The following is a 19,649-nucleotide window of genomic DNA, read 5'->3' on the forward strand; positions in this document are numbered from 1 at the left end:
CATGTTGACACACATTACCCCAACACAAAGACTTTTGAAGCCAGCAGTTCATGAAACTTCTGAAATTACTTCAGCCGTGATTCAGACTCTCCTTTGGCACACTTGGCAACAAATACAGCCTATCTTGGAACAGTTGTAAAATACAAATGTGAATGCACAACATAATAGCAAGGCTGAAAGTGGGAGCCAGTGAAATAAATGTACGGTCAGGCATCAAGTAGACTAATAGTCCACTGAAAAAAGGCTCTATTTCCTGTTCTGAGTATCTAATTAAACCACATTAAGTCTGCGAGTCTCCCCACCCTTTTGATTGGAAGTCAGATGTCCTCAGAGATGTGAAAAACTGATGACATCCTGAGTGTCAGGGTGGTGCTGGACTCCATCAGGAGACCTGTTGCCTCATGGCCCAGATGCTGCTGAACAGTGCTGCCTCTCACTGTGTTACACTGTGGTTGGTGTGCTGAGCCTTTACTTTCTCAGACTAGCTGTGGAGTGAACAACAAAGATTCTCACACAGGAGAAACCACTACAAAAGAAAATCAGGAGGCATAGGGTCCACTTGATGCAGTTGCTCAGATTCGCTCTGCTAGCTGGAGCCTCCAGTTTGGATGTCCTGCAGCAGAAGTCTGGAGGAGGAAAATTAACAGGGTCCCAAGGCAACATCGTTGTCCAGGTTACCAACCTCAGGCACTGACCCAGAAGAAATATGATACCAGCCATCCCCCATTCCCTGTTACTTTATAAGTAGGAATCAAGGGAATTATACCAGCCATTGCCCTAAAACCTGAGGGCTTTGCAGCTTTTCTGCTTCTCATAGTTCATACCATAGAGACCAAGAATATTGAGCTGAAAATCACACAGATTGACATATCAGCTGCAGCCAGAATGGCTCCTCCCAGGAGTTAGGGCATATTAAATCAGCCAAAAGACTTGGGCAAATGTGGTTATCCGACCTTATGCCTAAGAGACGGAAAGATGTTCTCATGTACTTCTGCAAAGCTTTTAGGTATTTTTATCCCAGTCTAATTTTCAAGCTAAAACTTTGCAGAGAGGAGAAAGTAAATCAGTGAAATATATCTTCAAGAAGCGATGCTTGCTTGGGGAGTCTGAAAAAGAAATTGTAAGAACTCATCCACTCATGTTTCTCTCCTTCGTCACCTTCTGAAGGTGATAGCCAGTTGTTAAAATGCTACCTTCAAACGCTTACAATAAACTCTGGCAATACAATATTTTCTGAAGACCTGTAAGTCATACCTGAAGTTCATTATTAAAATCCTCAGTTCTAAGTTTAGAATATGGTATGAATGCTCACTCTTACCGAATTTTATATTAGGACACACTTTAGAAGATCTGGAAAATTACTAGCATGAGAAAATGTAAAAAGTGATGTAGTTTGCTGTTTCTTCTCAAAGAGTCTAAAGTTTCTGGAGACATCTTTCTCCAGTAACAGCACTGTACCCCATGAAACAACTTAAAGTAGTACTTTTAAAGTGCATGCTCAGTACTGAGCTAATACAATATTGAATCACATGGCCCAACTTTGAAGATGTGAATATCCATCATATTCATCAAAGTTGCAGCTATGTTAGGGTAGAACTTGCCATCTTTTAATTAATTTGTAACATTGCTCTACCAGCGGGGGAGGAATTCATATGATTTCTGCCTTTTCCTCACTTTTTCCTTTCTCTCTGGTATTTCTAAAATTAGTAACACTAAACTTTACTGTTGTCTTTTTTTGTAAACAAGGCCAATTTTATTTTCTTTTAGCAATTTAACAGAGTAAATTTTGGGCTATAATATAAGAGTTGTGTATATAAAGACCTGTCTCCGAGTCACACCAGGAGCAGGACATACACTCTAGACACATGCAAGCGAGACTGAAGAAAGATGTGTCCAGAAAGGAAATTATGAAATGCACCTGCTCTTCAAGTTTTTTTCTTTGTAATTTCAGCTAGGTTCTTCAGTTACAAACTTTTTCTCTCACAGAAAGGCAGGTTTCATATAAGAATACAGAAGTCTAAAATGGTAACAGGCTTCTGCTTTGGTACGTGTCAGACTTCCTCTGTTTATTTTGGCTGATAAGCGTACTTTGCTATCAATTCTCCATTGCTTGAGGTTACAAAATTAGGATAAACAGCTTTCCACAAATAAAGCTATATATATTGTTTCATTCTATGCATCTGGTGCACTTACTTTGTCATGTCGTCTAATAATGTTTTATCATCAATGAATGTACAAACATGCTTGGATCATGTAAAGAAGGAAATGACCCAATATTTTCCTCATGTTGAAAACTGTTTGCCAAGTGGTTATGATGACAATTCAAACACTGGGGGTTCTAGGCTTTCTCCTGAAACTTTGTCATGGTTTGATTAATGTTGAAGTTAATGTAATTTTTTGAAATAACTTAAGCTGTGCAAATAGCTTTTTAATTATACTAAGCAGTTGAGAAAATAAAAGTTGTACAGGTACTGTTTTACTCAGTTGTTATTCTCTCCTTGGATCTTTGAAAAATGTTTGTTTAAAAATAACTGTACTTGTTCTTGCTCTTATCTCTCTTTCTCTGTGGGATGAAGGCAGCAAGCAGAGTGAAGTGAAAAATAATGTATTTACTAACCAGAAAAAAAAAGTTGTTTTTTCCCAGTCAAACTTCCTTTTTTTTTTTTGTACGTACCAGATTTCTGTAACATATTCCTGTGTAATGGTTGTAAACACTCTTTTATTTTTAAGGTTATTCTTGTGCAAGTTAATCCAGGGGAAGCATTTACAATAAGAAGAGAAGATGGACAGTTTCAGTGCATTACAGGTAAAGCTGATAAATTTATTTTTATATTTCCTGAGTCTGCAACAGCACAAATAAAAAGCCATTTGTGGTGTTGAAAGTAAAAGACTGACAGAAATTATTTTAAATACAAGAGCCATTTAAAAGACCTAAAAAATTAGGTGCTAAGGATCATTGGATTTAGATTTTACTACCATAAACAGTGTCCTTTTAATTTCATCCAATATAAGAAAATTTCTTGGGGAGAGAAAGGGGGGGAACATTTTCAGTTTGCAAAGCAAACAGGGAAGTGCTGTGGTAGCAACTTTTGACTTAACCTCATTTATTACACAGACCTCAAATTAAAAGCTACGGTTGTTAATCTGGTTTATTTTTTTATTCTTTGCTGTCATGTGGATATCGTTTTCCCCATCCCAACAGTAGCTTTCTGTTATCCCACTCCTAGTTTTTCATTATCTCTAGGGGCCAAATTGTGTCCTTTACGAGTTCTAGCTTCAAAATACAAATGCTTCATCCAAGTGTAGCATCCCCGTATGCAATGGTCAGTTTGGATGCTGTTTTCTATTCTGAATGAAAATAGCCAGCAGTTAAGCCTGTCTACAGCTGCAAGAAATAAGCAGATATTGCTGCTGTTTAGAATACCACCTAACTGTGTTCTAAGAGAGTACCCACAGTTCAACTATGGGATTGCTTTTTTGCTTGTTATCTTCTGGGCCAGTGAATCCTACCTTGTTTTTTTTCTGGGTGGTAGCCCATTTTAAACAGATGCTGTTCTGGGATGTTGAAGCAAGTATTTTCCAACTCCTTCCCCCCCCCTCCAGTCTGAGTCCTTTGGCTACAAAATAGCTGATTTAAAAGAAGGCCTTGGAGTGTAATTAGGTTTATATCGACAATTCTTAAAGTTTACATGTCCATTAGCACCATCTATCAAACCCCTGTGCTGGTTGCATAGTATTGTTGCTTTCTTTGAGCCACAAATGGATCAGTGTTCCAGCTCACAGTTCTATAGGGCTTAATTGAAACATAGCTGTGTAATAATTACTTGGCAATATCTGAGAACACTGGGATTTTTTTCTTGAAATTGAAGTTAAAGAACAGATAAGATGTATTTTGCTTCTGTTGCACAAAATACCGAGGAGAGCGGCATTGCATTTCTGGTTTTAATTTTGGCTTATCAGATGGGCTTAGTTGGGGGGAGGAGGGTTGGGGCAGGGAATGAATTGACACTTTCCTTGCATGATCATCTGGAAAGCAGGAAGTGTGTGTGATCAACTGCAAAAGTATTGAGGTCATATCTTTATAGATACGCTTCTAACCTTTCACGATATAGCTTTTATCCTTGCCTGGTCCCTCTTGCTTTCCCAGTAGGCAGCTCACTATTGTGATTTGATTCAGCTGCTGATTTCTTCATGCTTTAAATATGAAAGTGAGTGTGAGCAGTTATTAGACAATTGTTCCTGGGTCTCACTAAGCTCAGGTTATGGTCTTTACAACTTCCCTGAAAAGTGGCACTGACAATCCAAGAATCTACATCCCAAATCAGTTCCACAGCTTTTGCAAAACCTCCTGTCATATAGACGTTCTCCTTGTCCTACCCCCTCCCAGGACATGAAAATACAACTTATAGTTGGTTGTACAACAGAGGCTGTAGAGGTTTTTCACATCTGTACATTCACTAATCTTAGAACAGAATCAGAGTTGCATATGATCTTATGAATGTTGCTTTTCTGGTCTATTCTTGTGACTCCTGAGACTTCCTGTGTTTTACGATTGCTATGCTGATGGATCTTTCTGTCTTTTGGCTTGTTTGGTCTGTCTGGCTTAAAGAAAAAATTCCCTTAGTAACTGATGCTGTACCTTTTTCATTGTATGTATTGTAACTAATGAGGAATGTCTACTTTTCTGGTTTTGGTGTATAGATTTGTATAAAGTGAACAGTTTCAGAGGGTGTACACTGTAGAAAGCAATTTGGTATTGGTGGTCCTTTTTGCTCTGCCACAACTTCTCAAACATAGTTTGCACTTCACTTGGCTACAAAATGGTTGACTAGTCTGCAAAATGGGTTACAGCCACAGGAGACTACTGCATTGACTCTAAAGAAAGCAAGCTCACTTCATTTCTTTGTTCTTTTCTTCACTGTAATGCACTCAGTTATTAGGTCAAATCAAAGTTAAAGATGCGGAAATACATAATGAGTATGGTTTGGAGGAAACCTTATAAACATGCAGAGATGCTTATTTTTTAAAAGGCACAAAGAAAGCAAAGATGGCTGAAATTTAGTAGAGATGCAGTCAGTGGGAAGTTAATTTAGTCATTATAATGTTTCTTAATACTTTTTTCCAATCTCAGTTTTTCCTGTAAATACTTACCCATCTTCATATTGTTTTCTGACTGAATTGACTTAAAAGTCTCTGCGAAAAATGTATATTCAGCTTTCTATGATGTACTATGTAAAAAGAGGTAGTATTGCAACGTTAAAAATGTGTATCTGTATACTACTTTGCAAAATGACAGCACATATTGCCCACAGAAAAATTGGAATTATGTACAACAAATATATTCTGTATTGCAATTAATATGTTTTTGTCTTGTATCGCACTCAGAATCCACCTGGAGGAAAAGCATTAGTACAAGCAAAGATTTTTCATTAAATGCACTTAATGCTTTGTTACAAGCATTCTCTTATCCCTTTCAAAATGAGGCTTGTAAAGCTTACATGTATAATTCAAAACAGTTATTTGTGATGGAATGGCAAGTGACCACCAAAGAAATATCTCTTCATTTCTGATGTTTGCTTTCTACAGTGAACTGGTTCTGAGAACTTAATTTGCTTCCTGTTTTGTGGGATGGTCAATATTCTACAAATAACAAGGGCTTCAGTTCAATATTGAACATAGTACAATTTCTTTAAGGAACAGAAAATTTTCAAGTACTATTTTTCTAAGTTTGTATTCTAATTTATACTTAGCAAAATGGTGGCTAACATACATTGTCTCTTTGGAGTAAAGTGTTACTAGAAGATATGCAAAGAAAAAGAGAAATAATTTGAGATTACAAAGGATAGTAAGCATTTGGAATGTTACCCATTGACCAAAACAATAAAATGTAAATTCAGGTTCTTGCAAGGCAATTTGCATGGGCATATGTTTAAATTGAAATTATGTAAGTATAGTACTAAAATGAAAGAATGGATGTTGAGAGGTAGCGAGCTGCTTCTGGATGGATCCCCAACAGAAGTGCAGATACCCGATACAGTAGTTTGGGTGATTTGGTAAGTCACTGTTCCTTGGATAATTCTAGATCTCTCTTTTGCTTTATTGCCCCTTTACCTTGAGATTGTGCTGTCTGCTGAAGTCCATGTGGATTGTTTCTAAATCTAACCGTAATGTTAATTGTGTTTTCTCGTATCATATCCCTGTCTGTTGGAAACATGGAGAAGCACCATCAATCTTTGTGCTGCTCTTGTCAGTTATTTTATTTTTATTAATTATTTTAATTTTTTATTTTTATTTATATTTAAGGAATTATCCTTACTTTGTGTACCCTATAGATAGGGTAAAAGTACTCAACCTGAAAAGCAGAGTCAGCATCTCTCCAGGGGGAAGGAGAGGTGTGAATGAAGTGACTATTTTAGAGCTGTTCTTAAATCAGTAAAGAAGTGAAAACTTAAAGCACCAATTAAAGGAGAAGCACATGTACTTTTTCTGTGAGCTAAGCTTCTAAAGAAAATGCTACATTTATACCCAGACCTCTGTACTGACTTACCGACTGTTTGCTAGTATAATTCTCACAGATGATCTGTAAAGCTTTGACTGTTTTGGAACTATGATAAGTGAGAAGTGGCTTCTTAATGTGGGCCTCTTCCATGGCAGTTAAGATTGGGTGAAAAGGCTCTTAAAATTATTTCCTGGTTTGAAATGTCTTAAGGTTGGCAAAAGAGCAGTGGTGGTTAAGGGATCTTTTCTCCTTGGTGAATCCCATTCCTTTATTTTGGTGGAGTTTTGATGACTTAAAATAACTTGTGTATTTTGTTCTTGGTGTCTTGCATTTATATTTCTGTAAATTAAGAAGCATGGTTGCTTTATATTTCTGTAGCTAGCAGTCTTGGATCGTAGCTGCTTTTCTGTTGTATGTATTCTGACTTAAATACAGCTTCAAATGAGCACTTCTGTGTGCCAATGGCCTTTTTTCTGATTTTATAAAATATTTTCTTTGGCTGCCTAGTGGTTTGTCTGATATGATAACTTCTGCTCCTCCTTGACACAATTTCAATTTAAACCATTTGTCAGTCTCTTACTTTCCAAAGACACTGTGCTTTTCTTGCTACATAGATAGGATAGTCTGTCTGTGTATCCATGTGTTAGACCAAAATGTTTATTTTCAGAAGAGCTCTTTTAAATCTATGAATCTGTTCTTACATACTAGAAATACTCAAGACTTCTGTGGAAACTTTCCTTAAGCCAAAATTTTCTTCTGTTAAAGTGAAATAATCAGCTGCATTACAGTGATTCAGAAAACCAGGTTTGAAATGTATGAATGGGCTCTCTTTGTAGAAGTGAATTACTGCAGATCACTCATTCATGAATTCTTCCTATTGCCGAATAAATGAATGAAGATGACTCATCTTGAGCACATTTTATAACAGTCCCAAGTTACAGCTAAGGGCTATTAAATGTTACTTGACATAATAAGAGAGACCATGTTCTATATGTCTCTGCAAAGGAAAATTGCCATTTTCATAATAAAATAAGAAAATTTATGTAAATTGGAATGAGTCATAAATACTTCATGCTTTGAAATGAAATGAAGTATCAGTATTAAGGTTAGTCTCTGGGATAAAAGTTAAGCAATCTTAACCTCATTTTTTATCTTTAAAATCAGGAATAAAATACTCCTGAAAAGTGTTTTCAAGGAAGTCAAGAAGAAAAGAAGATCACAAACTCTGAGACTACAGTATTGAAATACAAACTTTAGTTCATTCTAAGGTTAATTCAGCTTTGCAACACCAAACCTGCCCATTATCCAGAATATTGTGTGAATAAAAATGTAATAGAATCATAAAATGGTTTGGGTTGGAGGGGACCTTCAAACATCATCTAGTCTAACCCCCTGCTGTGGGCAGGGACATCTTTCACTAGATCAAGTTCCTCAGAGCCCCATCCAACCTGACCTTGAACACTTCCAGTGATGGGGTATCTGCCACCTCTCTGGGCAACCTGTACTAGTATTTCATCGCCCTCATCAATAAATACTTCTTTCTTAGGTCCAGTCTAAACCTACCCTCTTTCAGTTTAACATCATTGCCCCTTGTCCTGTCATAACAGGCCCTGGTAAAAAGTCTTTCTCAGTCTTTCTTATAAGCCCCCTTTATGTATAGAAAGGCTGTAACAAGGTCTCCCTGGAGCCTTCTCTTCTCCAGGCTGAACAGCCACAACTCTCTCAGCCTGTCCTCATAGGAGAGGTATTCCAGCCCTCTGGCCATCTTCATGGCCCTCCTCTGGACCCGCTGCAACAGGTCCATGTCTTTCCTGTGCTGAGGACCCCAGAGCTGGATGCAGTACTCCATGTGGTGTCCCACCAGAGTGGAATAGAGCGGCAGAATCGCCTCCCTCACCCTGCTGGCCATGCTGCTTTTGATGCAGCCCAGGATGTGGTTGGCCTTCTGGCCTGCCAGCGCACATTGCCAGCTTGTGTCTAGTTTTTCATCCACCAGTACCCCCAAGGCCCTCTCTGCAGGACTGCTCCCAATCTATTATCTGCTGTTATCTGCTGCCAGATCTCATGTGGTTGTGGTTGTTTTCAGACAGTGTTAGAGCAACCAGGCTGAACATTTTAAAATCTAAATGTAACTGCTATTTAAGTACATTTGAACCACCCCCAGCCATCCCAGATTTATTTTGTTCTCAGTATCATCTGGTGCTTTGGTATTGAGTTTTATTTAAAACTAATTTATTAATATTGGAGGTGGTTTAAGACCAGTCATAAATTCTGTACAAGTTGCTACAAACCCCTCAGAAGGGGCTTTGCTTGTTACTAATGGTCATTGGAAAATGCCTCTTTCACAGGAAGACCACAGCTTATCAAATCCTAAGCCCACTGTGTTAAGTGGAGGAATCATAGAATCACTTTGGTTGGAAAAGACCTTTAAGATCATTGAGTCCAACCTTTAACCTAACCCTGCCATCCCACCACTAAACCATGGCCCTAAGCACCTCATCTATCCTTCTTTTAAATACCTCCAGTGATGAGGACTCTACCACCTCCCTGGGCAGCTCATTCCAGAGCCTGACAACCCTTTTGGTGAAGAAGTTTTTCCTAATGTCTAGCCTAAACCTGCCCTGGCGCAACTTCAAACCATTCTACCTTGTCCCTTGTCTGTTACCAGGGAGAAGAGACCGACCCCCACCTCACTACAGCCTCCTGTCAGGCAGTTGTAGAGGGCAATCAGGTCTCCCCTCAGCCTCCTCTTCTCCAGGATAAACAACCCCAGTTCCCTCAGCTGCTCCTCATAAGACTTGTGCTCCAGACCCCTCACCAGCTTGGTTGCTCTCCTCTGGACACGTTCCAGCAATGCAACATCTTTCTTGTAGTGAGGGGCCCAAAACTGAACACAGTATTCAAGGTGCGGCCTCACCAGCACAGTGTACAGGGGCACGATCACTTCCCTACTCCTGCTGGTCACACTATTCCTGATACAAGCCAGGATGCCATTGGCCTTCTCGGCCACCTGGGCACACTGCTGGCTCATATTCAGGAAGCGTGCACAATAATTCTGTGGTGATTTTAGAATGTACTAGAATGCCTAGCACTGCAGTAGTGATCCCATATATTGGCTTTAAGGGTGATATCACCTCTAAAAGTACTGTATCTTGTTTGTTAAATTACTCTGTATCCACTTTAGCATTGGGCAGAGTTTAGGAATAAAGGAATATTTATTTAAATACATAGAACTGTAGTAATGTAACAAACTAGCAAAACCAATAAAACACTGTTAACAAGAATTGTCTTCTTGAGCATCTCTAGTCTTCCAGATGGCTTAAGAGCCTGGATAATGAACGCTTACAAGTAAACCCAGATGCATACTACAAAGTTTTTAGTGCTCTATTTTTCCTGTTCCCATTAAGAACAGCTTACTGGAGACAGCCAAGGAAGCTGCTGTGGGTGATCTTTTCTTTCTGTAGCCCAGGAAGAAAATAATTCTTCATCTTTGTGTCCATTTACCTGTTTCTCATTTCTAAATACTGAAATGTTATGTGATGACATGGGCAAGTTTATTTGCTTTCCTTTTTCTCTTCCAAGATGCTTTACAGCTTTTCTTCACTGTAGCCTTCTGAAGGCACAGATGTAAAATTTTATACATCAGTTCATTTAAAAAGAAACTAAAAAAAAACCCCAAAAAACCCCAACACCCTAAAAGGTAAATAATTTCAGTTGTCTTATCCATTCCTTCTGTGCGAGTGCTGTAGAAGACTAAACATGATATGCAAGGCTGAAACTGGATATGGATACTTAGATTAACATCCTCTTCTGCACATTAATTTTAGGATCTGTCGGAAGTATTTAGAGGGCCTTCATAAAAGGCATTGAGGAAAGCTAAGACAAGCCAACAGAAAGTATGAGGTCACAGCAAGCTACAGTGACTTAAAGCCACTTAACTCTTAGTTGAAGATGCCCATATGGAGTTTCAGAGCTGAGTCTAAGAGTAGCCTAACTTCAAAGCATCTCTGTTTGGAAATGACCTTCAATATACACGTTTCAGAAATTGTTTCATAGTTGTTTGTATTTCCAGGTACCTACAGTCAAACTAAAAATAATGGGAACATTGGTATTGGTCAGCTATGGAGGAGTATGATTGCAGAGGAGACTTGATTCTCTTCTGTGTTGCAACAACATGATGAGAGAAAGTGACCATGAAGCGTGGTTGTAGCAGCTTGATTTGGAGCTATCTCATTCCAAAATAATTATAAGTAGGAGCTACTCTTTATAGCTTAGAGTGATAAACAGAGTGCATGAATGCCTTTGCAAATTTTGTAGAACAGACTTGCCCTGCTGCCTTTTACAGGTAGATTAGCATAAAAGTTGGATGGAGATTTGGGAAATACCCTTCTGATAAGGTAAGGAAAGAACAATGGATTTAAGCTCTCACTGTAGTGCATGTGGAATGCTTATATATTGCCTTTGACATGGAGGAGAAATCTAGTCCTTGACTGAAGTATTGTTGGCAGGGAAAGCTTGCCCATAAGACCTGCTGCTGCAGCTTTCCTAGTGCTAGTACTGTGCTGAATTAAAGGTAGCTCTGGTTACATCTACTTGATTCTGTAGTCCCTTTTGCTATAGGGCAGAGGCAGTCTTCAGTCTTTTCAGGACCATCTCTCAAATTTGTTTTATTAACTCAACAGGACTTGCAAAGTAGTCCAAAACAAGGCCATTTTCCTGACCAGAATAAACCGTAGCAATCCAAGAAGTCTGTTGTTTAGATCTGGCTCTTTCTGCTCTCAGAGTGGCCATGAGAATTACGCTCGTAACAGAGCTCCCTCCGTCTTCTCTTGGGACTGCCTGATCCCCTCTGCTAAGGCTGATAACTGACCAGGTCTTCGTGGTCCCAGTCTCCTCCAGCCCTTAAAGGGACAGTCAGAGATGCTACAAGAAGCTGTTGCTGGAAAAGCTTACTTTATCGTGCTACTTTTCTGCCAGAGCAGCTCACATTACTGTTGTACTCATTTTGTTAAGATTATAAATACTAGTTTTCTAAAACATGCTATTCCCAGAATAAACTGAACTTGGTGAAAGTTTTGTTAAAAAGCAAGCCAGACCTGTTTTATCACCTTCTGCAGCAGCAAATTGAAAAAAATGGATTAAATGGGAAATGCATTATTTCAGATCTTTCACAATGTTGGTTGTAGTGTGTTTTAGGGAAAACAATTTTTCTGTCATTGATTTCTGTTCAAAATGTGTTAAATAGATCTAGTATCTTCATATGGACAAAACATGTCTGTAACATTTTTGCCTTGGTTATTTCCTCATTCTTGTATTAGATATTTTTCTGACTTTTATTCTATCTTGACTTACTTCACACACTTTGAGATGTGAATAATTCGTAACTTACTATATTAATTATAAGGTGTTCAGCCAAGTTCCTCATTTTCCTGTATATTCTGATCAGTCAATCTTCCCTTGTATCTTCTCCTTCTTTATTCACTCTTTTCGCTGCACTGCAAGCTCCACGCTGCAAACCCAGCCTGACTGTAGGAAGGTTCTGGAGACATTTGTTTGAAATATCAGTGCTTCAGCTGCATACTGAAGACATCTAATTTTAGGTGTCTAAATGTGTGTTTCTATATGTGGCCTTGGATCTAAGCTCCCATTATAACTAGTGAAAATTTAGTCAGTAGCTATAGCACAGTCAGTGCTTTTCAGCTGACATCAGTTTGCACTGAATAGCTCTCCAGGCTCCACCGTCTGTACTGACTAGATCTCCACTTGCTATAATGGGAGTTTAAAGTCCTAACTTGCACACAGACACATAATTTTAGATACCTGAATGAGATGTCTCCATTCTGGAGCTAAAGCCTGGCTATTATAAGCTGAAATAAGCAAGTCTACATCCTGAAAACGTCTCTTCTGAGTGTGTTGTTTCACAATTGTACCCATTGTGAATGTCTTTGTCCTTTGAACTCTTTGAACTCATCCATTACCATGAGCATCTAACACCTCACATTTTACAAGGAAGGTACCAGTACTTGGAGATACATGCTGGGAATGGAGTTACAGCCCTAAGCTGCAGCTAGAGAACACCCCTAAAACTTGGTTTCCATGACTGTAGTCAGTCATGTCTAGCCCACAAGGCTGTGAACTATTAACTCAAACCACTGAGATTCAGGTGCTACTGTGGGCTGAGATTGGAATCAGTTGGATGAGTCTTGTGTGAAGCATGTTAAGCGTCTGGCAATATTATACTAGTCCACTGGCATTGCGGGCAGTTCATCTGTTTTCTTCCCTGACTATGCTGTTGAGGGGAAAGAAATAGCCCTGTACTACTTACTTATGGGGGGGAGGGGGGGGAAAGAGGGAAAAAATTATATAGGATCTCTTCTTGGTTTCTAATGTAAGTAGAAAGCAGTTTGAACTAAATCAAAGATCAGAGATGGGGGCAGAGGAGTCTGAAAAAGATTTCACTTAGTATTTTCACTTAATATTCTAACATTTAGAATAATTTATGCTGATAGCATTTTCTGTATCTTAATTGGATGCAATCTGGGTGGTTGAAATAATAGAGTTTCATGAAGATTGCTAACTTATTTTATTAATGAAATTGAGAAATTATTTAACTGATTAATTATTTAAAAACAAATGGTGCTTTTATTTTATAGAAACTCAAACTTAATGTTTTTAAGTTGACTTTGCACTAGGTTTCTTAAAAATGGAAAGGCTAGAACTCTATGCATCAAGGACTTCTCTTGCTAAATCCCCTTTCCCCACATGTACAGTATGAACACAGGCTGGTGTGTCATCTGTTGGAAAATGCTACAGATTACTAGGTGAGGCCCCAGGAAACTTCTTTATAGTTCCTCCCTGTGAGATTCAAGTTGTATTGCTGCATCCATGATGTATAGCTGTAGCTATGAAAGTATTCAGACTTGTATCAGAGAATTACTGTTAACGAAGAAATAGCTTTAAATTATTTTTTATTTTCTCTTGTTCTATTTGTACTCCAAAAAGTAGTCACAGCTGCCTGATCTTGTGGGCCACTGTCAGGCACGTGGTAATTGTGAAGGGTGGCAGACAGCCTATGAAGGAGACCAAAGTTTTTGTGGCTGGGGAGCAGTTTTCCCAGCCATTATTTTTCCAGAGTTCCTTGAGGCAGAGCAAGCTCCCCATGCATGCTCAGGCTGCCACAGTCATGCCAGCAGCTTACAGGGCCTGACATTGCTCTGCCTCCATGCTTTCTCCTTCAGTGCTAGAAGTTGTTGTGTAGACAGGGGGCCAAGGTAGCAACAGAAGGAGACCAGGAGGTTAGTCTCCCTTTCCTTGGTTTTCATCTGTGCAAGGTTAATTGTGTTGTCCGTGTCGGTCCAGGTACGCTTTTCTTGCCAGAATGTAGTATCTAACTGAATGTTGCAACTTTAAATCCAGGGATGGTTTTTTTATTGTTATTAGTTTTGCTTTTTTCTAATGGATGAATCAGCAGCACGTGGCCTGATAGATATGGCTGTGCACGTGTTATTAATAGTAAACAATTATAGTTGTCTTTTTTTGACTGTCTGTTAAACGACTGAGGTTTTATCAGCTTGCATGTCTTACATGATCATGACACTCTTCAACTTCATTAAAATAATGATAATATAACTTCCCCTTCTTCCTTTCGCAGACATGTAGCAATCAGTTTACATCTAAAGCAGTTTATGAGGGAAAGGAAGAAGAGGAGAAGGATAAATTACAAACATATAGCCTAGCTGTGCACAAATATAAAAAGCTACTGTGTAATGTGAGTTAAAGTCTAATTACAAGCATGTAAGTTCAGCCACTATGAAACAGTGTAATTACATGGGGTTGCAAACAAAGTTGGAAGGGCCAAATTCACTGGTAGTAAATACAGCTATCCACAGTGCTGTTGTTGTTTTTCTTTTTGCCAAAGAGAATGTCTTTCTCACACTGCAGAGAGCTTTCTAGAAAATGCAGTTGTCTGGAGCAAGTGCCCTAGGACACCATCCAAAGAGCCTCAGATCTTTTCAAGTGACTGTACAGCACCCAGTAACTTGTAAACGGGTCTCAAGTTAATGGTATTGGAGCTGCTAGAGAAGCTGACTACACCTTCCTTCCCTTTTGATTAATCAGCTCTTCTGTTAGCATATGGTTTATCTCCTGTGCCTGTTCTCAGTTTGCTTTTCCAGTAGTCCATTCTCCAGCAGTTTCACTTATCCTTTCCCTTTGGTGCTCTACATAAGGGACATCTTCATAAATACTGTGTATATTGTGTTTCCCTTGGATGATCTTGACAGTTGTATTCATCAGTAGAAGGGATGTGCCTTCCAAGGCATCCGAAGAAAGAGCTGCAATAAGAACTATGCATGCCAAACTGATAGTCTATATTATTGCTTCATTAATAAGTCTTAAAAGGGGTTAATACAGAATTGTAGTTTCAATAAGATGTGAATAAGTTGCTGTGAGTAGGATAGCGAGTATTCCTCATGATGACCTCTTTGTAACAAAGTATTGCAACAACCCTAGAAGAGTCTTACGAAATACAGACAGGTCATTAGAAGTAGAAGGACTGTGCTGAACAAAGACCACAACAGGACTGTGCGCTGAGACAAAGTCCCGAAGGAGAGAAAGCCCCTACTCATAAAACATAGCTTTATAAAGTCTGTTCCAAAAAACCAAGCCAAACTACTAAAGCAGGTGAAACCAATCAAATTCCCAGGAAGAGAGGAGGGAAAGAACTGGTAGGTCCAGGAGCTGCGACTTAATGGTACTGCAGCCTGCTCTTCTAAGAATCAGAATGAAAGTTGAAGACAATGGAGAGGAGAAAAATTGATCTACAGACAGTTGTCAGCCTTTCTCTTTTTCTCTCTTCTTCTCCCAAGTTGTGTTTAAAATAGCCTGTTGAAAGACAGCATTTAAGTGAAATGCTGCTGTGTTACATCCTCAGCTGCTTCAGCCTTGAAGAGGTTGTGTTCTGAAAGGCACCACTCTCTTGACAGAGTTATCTCTTACGGTTTATGGAGCCAAGAAACATCTCAGTAAAACTCTTTAAGTAGCAGGTAGATTTAGAAAATTATACGAAACATACTTAAGCTTACATTTATTCTTACTTTTTCTTATGCTTTCCATAGATTTTATTTCTTGTTTTTTGATGAGGCATAGAATTGTTTTGTTCAATTTAAAAAAATAAAAAAAAAAGAAAGTAAGCTTAATCTTAATTTAAAAGCTAGGTAAATCTGAAATCTCATCTGACTCTTTCATTTTTCAAAAGATAGTACATACAAATAAAGCTGTTTTGCAGGCAGATCCTTGGAGTGCCTAAAGATCAAGATGAGTTTGGGAATTTTAAGAAGCTAAACAATTTTTTTTTTCTTAAAGAGAATTTTTTTTTTCTGAATTGGATAATAAGGGGTCGAAAGCAGAGTGCCTACTTCTGATTTAGTGTGACACTGCTGGCAGTGCAATTTTGGGGAGCGTCTGGTGACTAAGCAATGCATCAATGAGTGAAAATACTTGGTAAGTTACAAGGGGAGTCTGAACAACTGGAACCAGTTAAAAGTTCTTCCAGCATGAATGAATTTTAAAAATCACCTGCCAAGAGAGCTGAAAAATAAGTGAAGATCAGCAAATGCTGAACAGAGACACAGACTGGCTAGCGTGAGCCTAACTTCCACTCATTTCCCTAACTTGTCTGGTAAATGGGTACAAGAGGACTGGCAAGCACAAGGTTTTGAGATTGATTGTTGATGGTTTGATCACTTTTTATGGTGGACTACTGGCCCGAGTGTGTTAGAACAGTGCTTTTCTACACGGGTTGTAAATCTAACATGACGTGTAGCCTTTTCCATAAAATATTTGTAAAAGGTGTGGGTTTATGCTTACTACAGCCTTCTAATTCTTACGCAGAGAAAGATTGCATAAAAAGGAGGAAAAAGTACCTTGGAAATACCCTGCCTTTTCTCTTGATTTCAGCTATAGACACTCTCAAGTCTCCTTGCATTCCTTTCCAGCAAAGATATGACACATATTGGACTAGGAATCTTGTTCATAGGCCCACACAGCTTTATCTGTAGGTTGTTTCCCCAGTTCATCCTCTGACAGGTCTTTAAAATACCATCCGGAGCACTGATTTGCCCATAATAGCCTTCCAACTGTCCATTATGTTCATAGAATTTCAGTGAGTTGTCGTCTTCTCCCCCCCCTCCTCCCCAGTTACTGAGCCTCATCCTCTCACTTGAAAAATAGATCCATTATTTTTGATGGGAAAGAATCTAGTCTCATCTGGGTGATAGTAGTTAAATAGAAGTGTGTTGGGTTTGGGATTCTTTTCAGAAGCAAGTAAATTTATGTTGCTGGATCATCTCATTGTATGGTGGTGGTGTGCTGCTGTGTCTGGACAAGTAGTACATTGGCAGGTAAACATTTCTGTGCAGCTTCAGAGAGCTGAACGGAGGTCTGAAGTGCCTGGGAACATGCCACATAGAAAAAGAGGTTGGCTATATCTATATAGGATATAGCTTTGGGAGATACGAATTGTGGATGAAATAGGAAACGATTGAATGCTAAAGAATGATGCACAGCAAGCCTAGGATGTAAATATATCCCTTCGTAATCACTCAGTAACCAATGCACTCGGGTATCTTTCAGCTATTGAGATACTCTAGAAGTACTTGGCATTTCAGCAAAGCTGATCATCCAAACAACTCCAGTGGCATAGGAAATCTGTATTGCAGCACTGGTAAAAGATCGACAAGAACATGCATTAACTGTCTAAAGGAGTGTTGCTTGAATGGTACGCCTGAACTGGGTGAAATACATTTATATAAAATGCAAGGTCACACACGAGATTAATAAATTATAAATGGGGATCTCCTCACTTGAAACTTGAGGAGGAGGAGGAAACAGGCAAGCTATTTGACTCACATTACACTGGAGATAGTATTTACCTTGTATCTGTTAAAGGTTACTGTGATCATAAAATGTATTGGGGCAGTTGTTGCTAGTACAGCTTGAGATGTTTAGTACCATTTTACAGGATCCTGCTGAGACCTCAGCTGTAACTTGATAATTCATGTTTGCAAAAGATGAAATGAAGCTGATTCCAGGTATTGCAGAAAAGGGCTATTAAGATATTCAGGAGAATGAGGAGCTTATTTTATAAAAGGAGAGTAGAAGAGCTTGGTTTGTTTGACTAAAAAATGAGTTTTGTTAGGAATAGGTAAGTAAACATCAGGGATTTTAAAAAAAAAAAAAAAAAAGTTAATGCCAGAGCTGGTTTAGAGTCCAGCTGGTTGTCAAATGGCTGTGAATACTTTTATCTAATTACAAGAAACTTCCTGGCTACATATGAGAGCAGTGCTGTAGAACAGCTCTCCAGTGGGAGATGTACGGGTAACAGAACTGACTGCTTCAAGATTGATCTTGATGCTTTTACGTAGAATCCATTTATGATGGATTTTGATGTGTGTTAACGGGGAAGAGGAATGAAGCTGCAATTGCAGGTGAATAGACTTGATTCATGAGGTCTTTCTCAGTCCTTAAGCTCTGACGGTCCAGCAGCAGAAAACTTAGATCTCCTGCATCTAGATAGTAGTTAAGCAATAAAAAGGCTTCTGTGTAAAGGTTGCATTTACTTTCCAGCTATTCAGCAATTTTCTTGTCTCAGCTTCTTAGGTAGAGGAATATATTGATCCACACATAATGCATGGTGAGGAGCTCCACTGTATGCATGTGTCTTTTCCCCTTTCTTCTGGTTTGGGATGATGACTTTTAAATGTCTGAGCCAAGTTAGTTGTTTCATCCTGGCCTCTTGTTTGGCACAGGTAAGCAGATTCCTTACATAGTTCTTTCTGGCTCTGAGTTCATTTTGGCTGCCAAAGCAGTGGGTATGTTGCTTTCTGAACCGTATTTGGTTACAGAGCAAGTTGAATTTGAAGAGAACACTGCAACGGCATAGGCTTGTCTTTGTGTCTGGTCCCTGTTTACTGCTTTACCACATGCTTTCTTTCTGATAATACATATTTATTAACATTGTTGAAAGCTTTTTATCAACAACAACCTTTGTCATAGATGCTCTTAATGTTTGATCTTACATGCTTTCTCTGTGTGGTAACTTGCTTGAGATTTAGAGAAAATAATTCCTCGTTGAAGGGATCTGTAAAGAGTTCATTGTGAAGAATCAAGGAACCTTTGTCACATAAAACACCAAAATGGCCAAATTTTAAATTTCAAATGCTAAAACGAGTTTCAAATATTTAAATAAAATTTTAAAAAGCCTTTATTAGTTAACCTGTGAATTCTTTTTTTTAAGCAAACCCAGAGGCTGAACAAAACTTTCAAATCACTTTCAACAGTAAAATGTGAGGTTTGCAGTGGGAATTGGTTGAAGGTGTTTAGTGATCTGTTGTATGATAGTAGAAACATTTCACTAGAGAAGAGGCTGCAGGTGTTGGTAGTAAACATGGTGCCTTTCTATGTTGCTAAATCTGACTGAGAATATCAGTTCTTTTTATGTGTACCCTGATTTTGGGTTAGTTAATTTGGGACCAAATTTCTGCAAAGCTTTTTGAACATGAAAATTCTTGTGTGTTGACCTTAAGTCATCAGTGGAATCAGAAGCCTTAATCTAAAGGTTTAAGTATTTATCATGTCAGATGCAATGTTATTAAGAATTTTCAAGATCAGTAGTTTTTCAGTCAACCTTTTATTTTCACTGTCTTCAGAGCATCCCCTGTTGTAGCTGCATTCATAGGCTTGTCTTGTTATCGGTGAAAAGACAGAAAAGTATGTCTCTGTGATGGACTGCAGTCGTAAGGGGTCACGTTTCAGGATGTTTGGATTCCACCTTAGTTCTATCCTCAGAAGCTTTTAGCTGCAGAAGTCTCAGATGCAGCCCAGGTCACCCACTAAATCATGACCTAGCAAGCACATTGAATCCATTGCTTTTCCTGTTCTGACCATGGCATTCCCTACATGCCTGTAATTGTACAAAACATGAGGTTGCAGGGGGAGAGCCAGAAGCCAGACATCAAAGACATGCCAGAGGAGGGACAGTATATTGATAGTATATAAATGTTGCCTTTCTCTCTCTCCAAAAAGATAGGCTGTTTGTTTACTCGGGATATACTAAGTTTATCCCCAAATGCAAACAGTATAAACAGCAGGA

At 38.8% G+C, this 19,649-nt stretch overlaps 1 protein-coding gene across 3 annotated transcripts in view; it reads left to right on the top strand.

The window, feature by feature from the left end:
• Positions 1-19,649, top strand: part of FNDC3A (fibronectin type III domain containing 3A) — a 109,157-nt gene that overhangs the window by 27,229 nt on the left and 62,279 nt on the right. For 2 of the 3 annotated variants that reach the window (XM_009644791.2, XM_035900322.1), the window contains exon 3: positions 2,731-2,806. The exons of the other annotated variant lie outside the window; for it this stretch is intronic. In XM_009644791.2, coding sequence (XP_009643086.1) covers positions 2,731-2,806 — 76 coding nt within the window. The remainder of the gene's footprint in view (positions 1-2,730; positions 2,807-19,649) is intronic. 3 annotated transcript variants of the gene reach the window in all.

The sequence above is a fragment of the Egretta garzetta genome, unplaced genomic scaffold (assembly GCF_000687185.1).
Source record: "Egretta garzetta isolate BGI_Z169 unplaced genomic scaffold, ASM68718v1 scaffold268, whole genome shotgun sequence".
In the NCBI taxonomy this organism is placed as follows: domain Eukaryota; kingdom Metazoa; phylum Chordata; class Aves; order Pelecaniformes; family Ardeidae; genus Egretta; species Egretta garzetta.